At 42.5% G+C, this 14,110-nt stretch overlaps 1 protein-coding gene across 1 annotated transcript; it reads right to left on the bottom strand.

The window, feature by feature from the left end:
• Window positions 1-570: 570 nt before the first annotated feature.
• On the bottom strand, window positions 571-12,207 carry TMEM64 (transmembrane protein 64). The gene is given in 8 exon segments (XM_029959289.1): window positions 571-2,794; window positions 5,674-5,829; window positions 11,349-11,741; window positions 11,743-11,804; window positions 11,807-11,920; window positions 11,923-11,962; window positions 11,964-12,012; window positions 12,014-12,207. Coding segments are annotated over 8 exon segments (1,203 nt in total). The 3' UTR covers window positions 571-2,599.
• Window positions 12,208-14,110: the final 1,903 nt, after the last annotated feature.

The following is a 14,110-nucleotide window of genomic DNA, read 5'->3' as shown; positions in this document are numbered from 1 at the left end:
AAATACCTAATCTTGAAAGCATTTAATAGAATTAAGCATGTATTTAATTAAAAAAAAATCAAGTGTTTTTCCCTCATCAGTAACTCTCCACCCATTGACTTCATCCTTAAAGCCTAACTTGTTACTCCTTCAATGTAGGCAACTATTCTTGTATGCATACATAAAGATGAGACTCCACTGCACCTTTTTTCCAACTATGTCACAGCAACTTAAAAATCTAATACATATTCCTTTAAAGAAATTTGAGTGAATTTATTGTATAAAACTATGATTGGCATGGTACAGAAAAGTTCCTTTTAATGCACATTTCCCATTAACTTGTACACAAATATTACAAGTATCAAGCAAAATGCAAAAGTCTTAAGAACTAATTTCATACTACAAAAGTGTTCACATAGTGAAGTTACTCTGGTTACAAAATGTCATGGAAATAAAAGCACTTCAAAATACGTATTTGGGAAATGTCTCGAATAATCAACGCAACTTTAAGTTAGTTAAAAAATGCAAAGAAACAGATACCCTCTTCAAAACACTATTTCATTTGGCAAGATGGAGCAAAGTTCAGATCAGTTCATTATTGAAGGATTGCTCTTTAGAAGAAAGAAAAACAAACAAACAAAAAACCCCACCCTTCAGTTAAGAAAAGACTTAATTACACCATGATGACAAATAACGCCATCAAAAAGTTATCTGGCTCTCTTGTTTTCACACAGGAGCTGTCAGAGGCAGAGATGTGTAAATAAACACTTCCAGGTGTATACAGATTGCCTTTTCAAAAACCAACCAACCAAAAAAAACCCCCCAAAACCCAAAGCCCCAAAACAACAGAAAGGAGACAATCTGAACTTTGTTGTTTTCATTTAACTAGTTCAGTTCCTTAGGTCACAAGACCCAAGAACACCAGTCTGCAAAGGACACAAATTTAAAGAACAAAATGGAACTTCCACTACGACAGAATGCGTAGATGTCCAGTTACACGACTACCACACGTCCTCTCAGTAAGGCTGTTAGAGGCTGCCAGACCTCTGCTTCCCAATAACCTTGAAGACCTGCTGTTCTGAAGAAGAAAAAATGTTTGGACCCTACAAACAACCTTACAAAGAGGAGGCACAGTCGTACTGTTAGAAAATAACACAAACTCTTGAAGCCTGAAGGCATCCTTAAAAACTCACACAAAATAACTACAAAATAAGCAATACTTTACATTATTTTTGTATCAGATGACTTGCCTGTGTTTGAGCAATCGAACATTGCTATGTATATCTACATGAAATCACACATACAGAACATCGTGTTCAGCCATTATTGTTGTTTTTCCTTTTATACACACACAAGTTACTATCAGGTTATCCAGTCTATTCAAACTCAGTGAAAAACAGTCCACAGCACGTGTAAAAGGAGCAGTATCCAATACAGTGTTGTCTTGCAAAAATGGAGTCAGAATTCCTGAGTCTCAGAGACATTGCTGTCCTCCTCCATTACTGGATTATTTATTTTCCAAGGAGAATCTCTAGTTTTCATTTCTTCACTCTGATGAAATTTGTAATAGATTGTGTCTTTTAAAAAATGTAAAACTTGTACAAAAAATGTGCCAACCAAAGCGAATTTTTAAAGCTTTTTAAAGGGAGGGGAGATTCACTTACAAAATAAAGGCCACCTTCTTGTAAAATTAGTACTGCCAGTATCCCATCATTCTGTTTAAAGGAGAGATTTAGCTCCCTGTTCTGGAAATCTTACTACCTGTAGTCATGTGAGCTGAAAAACTCCATCCTTTTAGCAATTAAAAATACCATAAATAGGACTAACGTGGAACAGCCCTTTGTTACAATCACCAAGGTGGCAAAACCAATGAAGTCTCCTTCAAATAGTCACTGCAATATAACTTCTGCATTTTCCCTTGTACTTTGCATATTACACAGTGTAACTTAAAATGTAATTTAAGAGCACTTCAGTCCCACAATGTAGGATTTAAGCTTGTGTGAATACATAATGGCTCTGCAACATTTGTAATGCCTTAGAAAAATACATTCAACCAAAACTTTATATAGGATTCTATTTTTTTAAATCAAAATGAAGAAAAAGCCAAATGGTCCCATCATTAGCTAAATAATACACTCCAACTTCTGGAAGCAAGTCCAAATCAAAAGCACATTCAAGAATAACACACTGAATTGCACACCTTCTCATTCATCTTTATCAGTAATCAAATTCTACTGCATATAGTTATTCAGCCTTATAAATAATGCTAAGCAGAAAAATATTTACCTCTGTGCTACTTTTCTCAGTTTATAGAAGCATTTCTCAGTTTATAGGAGCAAAGGAAAAAAAACTAAAGTGCAGGCTACAGGCCATGACAGGCATAATAAATGACCAAAGGTGCAGCCAAATTTGCATTTACATCTTAAGTTACTTTGCCATCTTCCTTTTCTTGCTAGAAGTCACCCCTGTGCAATTGAAAAGCTGGTCAGTTGATTTGTGCCACAGTACAACCTGTAATCACTTGCAATTTCTTTTAAAAAAATCTATTTCAATTGTCCATAGATATTTCTAGGTGATAGCTCAGGTTCACAAAACCTTACTTAATTATTAATACTTGAAATCACACAATATTGACACCTCCTCCAGCGAATGCTACTGTCCTTTTGCTGCAGTATGTGGTTGAACCAGTGAGGCTTGGCTGGCTGTCTTTAACAAGCGATGTCTTCATTTCCATTTCACACGCTACAATAGCTGCATTCAGTTCCACTTGAGCTCGGTGAACAACATAAAACATGAGTCCTATGCTTATGACAATCTGCAAATAAAACAAGAGTGTTGTAGGCTATATAGGTTGCAGGCATGAATACAAAGCAACTGATCTGAACAAAATAGTAAGTTGTCGATGCAAAGATTCATGAAGGCATCTGTGGGCTCAATGCTTTGCTGGCAAGACATTAGAAGGGAGATGAACTTAACCAGTGAGCAGCTCTAAACCTACATATGCTGGCAGTGTAACCAGTGTATCAGAACATAGACATTACATAGAACTTAAATATTTATAGGAATTGGAAAGATAGTTTCTTTCTTTCTGTTGACAGTCATACACTTATTATAAAGCAATTCTTTCACTTCCTCTCTTGCAAATAAGGTTTCCACAAAGAAATGACATGGTGTGCTTCTCTAAGTCAAAGAGGCTGTATTCCATGTACCAAGGAAATAACAGGTTTAAATTCTACTGGGCACCTGCAACTTGCAAAACAGCAGAGCACAGCCAGAGAATGATGCAGACCAAAGGAAATAAAACTTATCCTTGTCCCTCTGGTGTGGAATGCAGCAGAGAGGACCAGTTTATCAGGACTAAACAGGGCAGAATCAGAGTTTATAAGTGACTTACAGCAGTCTTTAAGGGAAGAACTTGGTTTCTGGAGGATGGCTAAGGGAAGAGACAGAATGTCAATGGTGTGGGGTTTTTTCATTTGTTTAAGGAGGAAATACTGTCAAAAACTAGGGGTTTAGTTCAGATTTTTGCTCTAAGTTATATCGCTAAGAATTCTTAAACTTTCAGCACAAAAATCATCAGAAATAAACCTGGACAATTTTTGCTTAGAAATTACTCATGCAGTGACATTGGCATGCACTGCACTCCTCAGAAGCATATTTTGATTTCAATAAAACACCAGTCAAGTTTTTTAGCTGAGATCCTCCTTAATAAAAATGATAAAATCTTCAAATAAAAATCAAGCTGTCTCATACTAAGAGTCCCTTTGAAAGAAGTAAATTATGTCTTTTTTTAAGAATGTTTTATGAAACTAGCTGGAATCGGCAACTTCCTTTCAAAAAACCAAGGATATTATATTGCTGTTATATTGCTTATAACAGAACCTAAAGTTCTGAGTCCAAAATCTGAACTTTGTTACTAATTGGTAGAGGTATGTTTTCTTTAGCATTGAGGACTATTCCTTAAAACATCTGCCAGCATGGTATACAAGATGCTAAAATATCACTGAGATGACTGGCAAGTATGGTCACAAAATAACTGCAGGGGGAAGGCATCCTGACACTCTCTAGCCCAACCTGCTGCTCAGGGCTGGCAGCAAGATCAGAACAGTTTGCTCGGGACTTTTGTGCAGTCAGGTCTTGAAAACTTCCAAGGATAGAGATTTCACCACCTCTCCAGGCAATCTGTTTCTCCACTGCTTGACTATCCTTGTGGTGAAAAAGATGTCTTTCACCAATTCAAGTTAGACATTTCAAAAGATGGTCAACATAAGAGTCGAAATGAGACTATGGACAACAAGTTCTGAATACATAGGAAAAATCCTGTTCTAAAAGCTTACTCAAATATTTAAATTTGATTGGTTTTAGAAATAGTACTACCAGAAACCTAGTTCTCTAGATGAATATTTAAAATATATATATTTATACACAGACAACCATGAAATGTGAAGGATTTTCAGAGCTATTCACAAAATCAAAGTCCAATCAAAGCTCAGCCTGGCAAAGCACCAGGTCTGAGAGACAGTGGGAGAACACAAATAATTCCTCCACTAAAGGCCTCCCCTTCACTTATTCAGTCAGATCTTAAGGATTGCTCTCAAGGAGGTCAGTACTCCTATTCAAACTTCCAGACTATCCAGCTAGCACTTACCTGAGCAACAGTTATGTTACATTCTATATAATCTGCAGAGTCAATGTTATTAAAAAAAAAAAAGGAAAAAAAGAAAGGAAAACTACCACCCTGTAAATAACATTTCATGACTAAAATGATAGCTGATCAAATAACCATTTATTTGCTCTGTGATGTATTAAGGCTATATTTAGAAAGGCATTTTTAATACTCATAACCCTGTTCTATGAAGCCTATAAATCTTATGTTCTATTTAAGAGCACACAAGTATCAGGGGAAGGGGGAAGTTACGTTTTAAAGGGTCCTAGACATAGTTTTCTGTTAGCATTGTTAAACATCAGCTTTATAAATGTAAAAACTGAGGAATGTAAATGACTGCAGTACTTACTGAAAGTCTGCAAACCATGGTAACTGCTAGTCAAACATACCTAGAAGTACTGACACTGTCAGAGGCGGTTTTAATATATAATCTAGTTATGAAATACCCATAACTTCTATGCTTCTAATGGTCTCAGACCTAAGGCTTGCACCCAAGACTTATAGACGAATTATTTCATCAGCTAAGGTCATGTAAAGGTACTATATACTTCTCATTAATTTACTTACTTGTAAAATTAGGGTATTCTGATTTAGGCATTAGCAAAATTATATTTCTACAGCACTTTCAGTCCTGAATACCTATGCAAAATGGGGATGTTGAGTGCTAACAGTGAACACTGCATGGGTGCTGGGCCCACACATCCTGAGCACACTACTTCACAGATGGTGGCACATGAGCTTTTGTGTAGGGGCGGTTTGACAATTCTAAAATTCAGCAGGAGATTACCACAGAGGGCAAGAAAAGAAAGCTTACCAAAACTGTGTCAAAAAAAGAGAACACTGAGTAAGTTCTGCTTTGTGTCACGGTGAGGTATGAGAGAATTAAACTTTTTAATAGCATAAAACAAAATCAGAAGAAAACAGTACACTGGAAACCTATTTTCCTGGGTATCTAGCAGTCAACAGAATTCACAAAGAGACTGACACTACCACTACCAAGATCTATGAAAGTAATTATTTTAACTTACCTGGAAACCAAATATAAAATAGCCACTAACACTTTGCTCTGCTATCACATCCTCCATGGTGCGCAAGGTAGTGCCCAAGTACGAGTTCAGGAGCTGAGTAGGAAGCAGCCCAACTGAAGAAGCCATCAGGTAGTTGGGTAGTGACAAATCTGTAATCTGAGTAAAAAGACAGAGTAAGAAATCAAGCACAGCTCTTACACAGTCTATGTGTACAAACAACCAGACTGCTGCTCCCACAACCATCCCTGCAAAATCATGAAAGAATTTCTCACATTCCTTCACTGAAACTTAGATTCGCGCTCAGTGGGAAGACAGTATAACAAAACAGTATGTGTCTAGTTTTCATCTGGCCTTTTTAAAGTTAATAGGTTTTATTTCATTTCACCTTGCATTACACAACATCTCTGTGTAAAAGTCATTAACTAAGGATGCAATTACACTGTTCATTGAAGGTATTTATTTCTGCAGGGTGAATAGAGCCCTTGAATTTATGAGAATTTATTTGTTGGAAGAAATTACTTTATCAAATGCAAAGGTCTAAAGCAAAAATCTATTTGCTTTGGATTTTACATGTATGGCACATAACACAAGAGGTAATTGTTCCAAATGTCACTGTCTTAAACATGATCTTGGCAAACAGAATGGCAATTTGTGTCTGCAAGGGAGGTTATACAGCTCAGTAAGACACATATATCTATCAATGATCCCTATGAGCAATACCTACCTATATCTGTACTGATATACGTGGGTATCATTAAGATTCTTTACCAAAGGTATTTTGCATCACATTTCAACTAGTGAACATAACAGTACACATGACTATAGCTTTTGTTCATTTCTCTAGAAAAAACACTACTAATACTTCAATATTTTCCTCTCTATGGTGTGAAATTTCTGTTCTGTGTCATTACGTGGACATATGAGTTTATATGGGTACAAAGTACACAGTACCAGATAAATTAGTATCAGCAGCCATTGGGAAATATTAAATGCAAGAGTCATGAGGTCAAAAGATATTTATACAACCAAAAAGAAAACAAGAGGAAACTGAGTTAAAAATGAGTATGAAAAGGGTGATCTTGAAAACAAGCAGTCTAACGAATTTTCCAAACAATTCGGTTGATCACATCATAATAAAACAAGATCTAATTAAGAACAGCCCTAACACTGGGAGCCTACATGGAAATTATTGACCTTGACAGTTTTGTACAATGTTGAAGACCAGAGAATAGCAGCAATGTTACTCATTTCATCATGCTATTCTTAAAATAAACTTTGGTTACTGTGAAAGTCACAGTGCTGAATTCTCAGAGCTCTGTGCACCACCAGTGGAAAGTTTCTGGGAGGAAGGAAGGGCAGTGGAGGAGCAGAATGTAATGAAGCATAAAGATTAAGTTAATTCACTGGGACAAGATCCCATAAACCAATTCCAAACTTCACACTGCAAATCATACTTCCCACAGACTGAAACATATACCAGCACCAAAAATAATATATTTCCCTCTCTATACAAGATTTAGATTTATTATGAAAAAGCATTACATAATTAAGTCAGAACTTTACATTTGACCATTGCTTTTGAAAGACTTTTTTTTAAACATTATCATAATCTGGGTCATGTAATAAGAATGCGCAGCCCAAACTTACTATCTTGTCAAGGGAATGGAGAAGCTGCTATTAAAAATCTCAGAAATACTAATGCAGAGGCAAGATTCGCTAAGTAGGATGCTATCATTAAATCTAATGGAGCTGGGAAACTTCCCAAAGATTGTTTTAACATTCCTGGCACCTCTCTCATTTCTGTAGATGTATTAAGGACACTTAGGTCGCAGAGTAACGTGTTTGCACATCGGGATCTGTCCTGAAACAACTGGACCTCCTGAGCCAGGAGAGAGATTGTTTCCAAATGAAGGGGATACTGCCACTGGATACACTGGACTGCAGCTTGTACTTCCCACTGAAATGAAAGCTAGGAAAAGAGGGAAACATTTTTGAGATGCCCTTTTAAATCCTGGTTTGTAAGGTTTAGACCGACAGTTTTATTCCTTTTCCCAGAAGGCACAGGAAGCAGATAGCATCCCTGCCTAAGAAACCTGAGAACTCATCAATAAAACTTACAGCTTTTCATATTTTCCTTTCTAGCATCTTTACCTGCTCTATGAACCTGCCAGACTGGCATCTGCATGGTCAAGCTGTCCAATTGAGGCTACCAGAGCTCTGTTTCTAATAAAAGTTCAGGCCAGCAAAAATTAACAGTGAAATCCCAAAGCAAGCATGGATGCAACTGTGTTATGGGTCACTACAGAATGGCATTTAAATCATATTTAAATACAATTAAGAACTACCTAACTGCTTTGGTAACAATAGCCAGAAACTCTCCAATTAAGCCTTGGACAGGCTCTGTTCAGACACACTTTTGTGTATTCTTTGTGGCCAACACTTTTGGTTCAGCGCTGTCAAAGAATAAACTCTGGTGTCAGGACTTTGTTGGGGGGTCACATGCCTTTGGGGATTGCAACAGATTTATCTCCCCTCGATTTATGAATCCCTGTGTTTTGGATCACTAGGCTTTGTGAGAGAGCTAAGGATAACTCGGATGCTCTACAAAACAAACTAACAAAACAAAACAACAACAAAAAGTAGTGAATTAAAAAACCAAACCAGCTATCAACTTTCCAACAAGCAGAGTAAGCAGACTGCATATTCTTGCAAAGTAGGTACCCTTTCTTCAACTGACTTCACTGTGTGCATTTCTGGAACCAGAGATGCACACTTGAACACTTAGATTTCTTAGATTATTTCTTCCCTCTTCAAAGAGGGGGAAAAAAAAGAAGCATGAATTCCAATGTAACCTACATCTGGCACTACAAATAACCAGTTTGCACAAATCTCGCTCCATGAATCCACTTGTGGGAAGTAGATGATAACCTGCATACCAGGCCTCCTTACAGAAACACCTTCAAAACACCCAGAGCGGCCAAGGGGAGAGGGCTGTGCATGGGCAAACACGTCAGTAAAGGCTATCAGCCCACTCCAGCAGCCCAGGCCACCCCGGCATCAGAGGACTGACAATCAAGCAAAACCCACTCAAAGAGAAGTACAAACATGCTTTCAGTTAACAAGTTTCTAGGTCTTCCAGAAAGGCAAGGAAATGCATTACCCCACCGCTCTACTATCAGCACTTTCTCAAAGAGCAGCAGAATGACCATATAAGCAGCAAGATCTTCAAGTCTGGTTGGTGAGACTCTAGTAAATTTGTGTTAATTTTTTTCTTGTGATGTTTCAATTAATATGATCCCCTCACTAATCAAATGTTAAGAAGCTCTTCCATCTTTCTCTACACCTCCTGCAATTCAACCTCACAAAAACCCTCAGCAGATGGTACACGCCACTGAACAAGTGTTTGTAGAAACATTTAATCCCAGCCCTGCAGACGACCCAGCTCACATCAAGGTTATGGCTTGACCTCATGTGTCACTTCCTTCCTTCCTTCTCATTTAAGTATTCTCAGCATCTCCAGTTTACTTATAAATATCAACCTTAAAAACATGCACAGACAAGACTGCTAGAAAATTAAAAATGTGTAAGCTTTCTTAGGATCACTGTCTTTTCAAAAGCAACTCTTTCCAAATTCATTGCTGAAGTTGCTAGTAGGGGGGAACGCATTTTAAATTTAAAAAGAGCATTAAGTTTTCAAATAAGTGAGACTTCAAAGAAATGACAGCTTGATCTGTGCTTAAACTTGAATCACAGTAAGAAACTGAATTCCCAAATTTGCATGCAACATTCTATTTTTTAGCGATCTAGTACCTCCTATTAAATGTTCTCAGTAAAAAATTGAGCACACTGTGCTTTATTTGACTATGCTACAAAGAAGTAAATCTGGTAAATGTAACACAACTAATATTAGCAGGAAACATCCAAGTTACTTGGTATACTCAAGACTCTGGATTCATCTCATTTTCTATCCATTATTTTAACACTGAAACCTTCCACTTGGCATGAAAATTATTTAGCCTGCAGAACAGGGAGAATACAAACAACTGATTTACAGCATCATTTTAATATTGAACTGGCCAAAATACTCTGCTGAATTGTGTTTCCCACAGAATGGTTACGCCAGGAAAGAAATAATTTTAATTTGGTAATTCTCTGTCTGTTCTTCAGATCCAATACTACTCTAAAACATCTGCTGACTACTTCAGTTGACACCCTGAAGCTGTGAACAACTCGAGCACAACAGCTTTCCCCACTTTAGGAGGGTCACAGTACAGCAGCAGCTTCAACTGCTACACTGGGACCTTGGGCTCCAGCAGAGACTGCTCCCAGTTGGACAAGTCTAAGCTTCCTCAGTCCTGTAGTAATAAAGGCTAATAAACAAAACAGCAGAGGTTCAGCCGTTCAGTTTCTCACTCTTAACAAGGAAATGGTTAAAGGATCTGCTTAAAAAGAAATTACAGGTTGCTACAGCTCTTATGGACAAAGATCACAGCTCTGGAGATGAATGCCCCAGTATAGAGAGTTTTATACACAGCAATTTTAGATATTTGACATGGGTGTTATCCCCCCAGAATTGCATGGATTAATTTTTTCTTAAATAACAAATTTGGTATCCCATGACCTACTAAAAGCAGCCAGATGATTCTGTCAAAATTAAGCAAGCCTTCAGAAGGGAACAGGATCGGAACAGCAGACAGGGGAAGGAAGGTGTGCTGTAAGAAAGTGGCAGACCAAAACACTTGGTTATTTACATTAAAGAAATTCTAAGTTACTGATAAATATTTAAAATATTTCACAATCCCATTTGTTTTGTTTTGATTTCACCAAGTTAGCAGATACAACTGATGTGTAACACACAGCCAAAACCAGATCCTTCAGACAAAGCACATGGGAAGCAATGAGGGTCTGAAACTGTCACCATCAGCATGACAGTACTCAAAAAGAATACCCTTTATGTTCTTCTTTACTTTCTCCTGAACGTAAAAACGTACTACTGAACGTACTAATGAACATACAATCTCAATCTAAAAGTAGAAAGGAAAGCAAGACTAACCCTTTTTCAAACTAAAGTTTAAATTAACTTTCAGTGGTACACCTCTGGTGTACTGTCCCTTTTCAGTTCTGATGCTACATCTTACTCTTCTGCCCAAAACCTGCGACCTCGATTGTGTGCATGGACTTAACACCCTGTATAGAATGCCAGATGCATGCCATAAACACCAACCACACTGAGCAAGAATTTTAATCTGTCCACTTTTTCCTTTCCAACATGACTACTTATATTAAGTAGTTTAGGAAGATCTGGCAAGACTTTTCCTCCCACTCGGATCATTTTAAAAACCCAGGCACTCTGTAACCATTGAGTTCTCTGCAGATTTTGCTACACAGCACCTTGGTGCTTCTTTCTAACACCAGAATATGGTCTTGAAAGCCAGAGAGCAACTCTAACACAACGCCACTGAGCAAGGCATCTCAAAAACCTGCCTGCTGTCCCTCCGCCTGCACAGAAGAGCCACTAGAAGGGCAGGCTTTTACTATTGTTAAAAGAGAGAGAAACCATGGTTTGTTCCCAGGAAAGCAGGCAACCTCCACCAGTGACAGCGGCCACTACGCCGAAAGACATCCTTCCAGCCAGTGCCTCTTTCTTTGGCCGCACGGCCCACGCTGGGACTCACCGCGAAGACGGCATTCTGCAACCCGAAGGGGATCGGCGTGAGCCGCGCCAGAGCCACCACCTTGAGGCCACTGCCGCCCTCCACGACGCGGACGATGGCACTGAGCGTCCCGCTGCCCTGGATCCTGGTCCGTGCCCAGCGGGCCAGCAGCCGCTTGCAGGCCACGTGGGCGACAAAGGTGCCGACGAGGACGCCGAGCACCATGAGCCCCATGCCCATCATGAAGCCGTAGAGGTAACCGGCGGCCACGTTGAGCAGGATGTAGCCCCAGCCGCAGGGGAATGACACGACGATGAAGCCCACGGTGAAGAGCAGCACGCCGGCCAGGCTGTCCAGGCTCTCGGCCCAGAGCAGCAGGTCCCGCAGGTACTGGCGCACCAGGGCCAGCGAGGCGGAAGCAGAGGGCGGCCAGGACGCACACGATGAGGGCGCTCTTGCACCAGCAGGTGCCAAGAGGCAGCAGGAGCAGCGGCCAGCCCCGGCCTCGGCCAGCACACGCCCGCCGCCGCCGCCTCGGGCAGCTGGCAGCAGCAGCAGCTCGCCCGGCGGCCAGCCCCGGTCCTGCTCGCGTAGGGCCCGAGAGGCAGCCCGCCGGCCCCCGCCGCCTCCGCGGGGTACGAAGCCGACGGGTCCCGCCGCTGCGGCTCGGGACAGCCAGCGGCCAGGTCCTGCGGGCGCCCTGCGCCGCCGCCTGCTTCACGGCCCGGGAGCACGGAGCCTGCAGCGCCGCGGCCCCCGCGCCCGCTCCCCCGCGCCGCCGCGCGCTCCAAGCGCTGCCGAGCCGGGCGGCCCCTTCGCTCGCCCGCTTCCCACGCAGCGCTGCGGGCAGGGGGCGGCCGCTTCCCTCATCGCCCGCCATGGCCCGGCTGGCCGACCCGGCCGAGGGCGGGCGGGGGCGGGGAAGCGCGGCGGGGAGGTGGGGAGGAGGGGGCCGGCTTCGCCGGCCGCCAGCGGGCCGGAGGGGCCGCGGCGGCCTCCGCGCGCCTCCGCCGGCCGCGCGCCGGGGCTGGCGGCGTTAAGACCGGCGACGGGGCGCTCTCGCCGTCCCGGCAGTGGCGCGGCGGCCCTGGCGGAGCGCGGGTCCCGGGGGCGCGGCGCGGCGGGCTGCGGGCAGCACGGGGGCTCCATCTCCCCGCGCGCTGCGCTCCCGATCCGCTCCGAAAGCGCCTTCTCGGAGCGGCGGTGCGATGTGGCAATCCGGAGGGAGGAGGCTCGCTCGGCTCCGGTCGGCAGCCGCGTCGGCCCGCTGCGGGGCTCCGGCAGGCGGCGCCGCGGTCCGCCCTCCGCCCGCCCCGGGAGCGCCGCGCTGGGCGGGTGTGCCCTGCGAGCCCGCCCCGCCCCGCACTGCGAGCCCCGTGGTGCGGGTACGGCTCGTCTCGCTCTGCCCCGCGGTCCTCAGCAGCCTGCATTCCCGGCAGAGCCGTAATCTGCAGGGTTTAGAGGGGCCGTGCTGAAAAGCGGGTTATTTTCTGTCAGAGGAGCGCTTGGTTCAAGCATCACTGACGACACTGTTACTCTTGCGCTCCATTGCCGCATCGGCGACTCTCCCTCCCTTATGTGAAGGCTTTGTATCGCAAACACCCGGGCTTTCCCCTCTCCACGAGCGAGACGAGCCTCTCCCAGCCAGCAACCGGGCTTTGAGCTGAGGGGCGACAGCCACGACTCTTGGGCTCCGTGGCATCTCACCGTCAGGTCGGCTTGGCTCTGCTTGGCTCATACGATCGAAAGGCTCAGGCACACTTTGGGATGTGAACTTGAATATTGAGCCACTGCTAGAATGTTGAGCCTGAATACTCAGCGAGGGCTCCATTTAGAGGGGTGTTTTCTCGAGAGCCTCGCAGAGGCTCGACAACTTCGTCGGTCGCTGTTGCTCTGGCGTTACTAATGACAGGAGCCATAGGGTGCAGAAAGGGATTCGTTTTCTTTACAACTCTTAAACATACAGTGTGCTCCAGCGGAGTTATATTTCTCTGCTGGGAAATTCAGAGGGGTATATAAAACGAGAATGTGTGGGAGTTGTAAAGAGTGATTGGAAAAAAACCAAAACCAAAAAACTAACCAAATCTCAAAATGAAGAACATATTTTGAAGGAAGCACTGCAAATACGCACTTGCAAAATACACTGTTCAAAACAATAAAATCTGGGCAATCCAACAAATCAGCCTAAGAAAATGGCAGATGTCTTTGAGAATCAGCAGCAGAATAAAATGATCCTGGGGACTCTGTACAGCAGGCAAGTTGCAGATAAATACTTCCAGCATAATTTGCTTTCATGCTGTTACCTGTATCTAAATGTGAGCATTTGATTTTGTGTGTGCTCTTTGCTTACAGTGCAAACACAGGCAGGGCATACATCCAGAATTATTATAATAATGGAAAGAAAGCCCTGCATTATGGCTTGTAAAGGATGATGGGCATGCTTGTACATTCAGTAAAGTGTTTCAGCAAACAAGGATGGGCCTGAAGTTCAATAGAAAAATAAGAAGACAAAATATTAATTTGGGGTTTTATACTAAGAGCCCGTATGTCTTTGTTGTGGATTTAGTTTCTGTATTTGTTCAGTGCAGTTGCTTACACAGAATAGGAAAAAGCCTGAGCGGAAATGTCTACCAGAGTTACACGCTTTATGCTACCCCTACATTTCTGCATTTAAAGTGCAGAACCTTTTCCTCAGAGCCAAAATGAATCTCCAGCTGCCACTCTAAAAGCTACAGGGTTCTGTATTTATAATCACAGAAACTGTAATTGAAAAGGGACCTCAA

The sequence above is a fragment of the Manacus vitellinus genome, unplaced genomic scaffold (assembly GCF_001715985.3).
Source record: "Manacus vitellinus isolate BGI_N305 unplaced genomic scaffold, ASM171598v3 scaffold_1_pilon, whole genome shotgun sequence".
Classification (NCBI taxonomy): Eukaryota; Metazoa; Chordata; class Aves; order Passeriformes; family Pipridae; genus Manacus; species Manacus vitellinus.
Note: the sequence above shows the minus strand (reverse complement) of the source record. Positions and strands in the feature narration are given on the sequence as shown.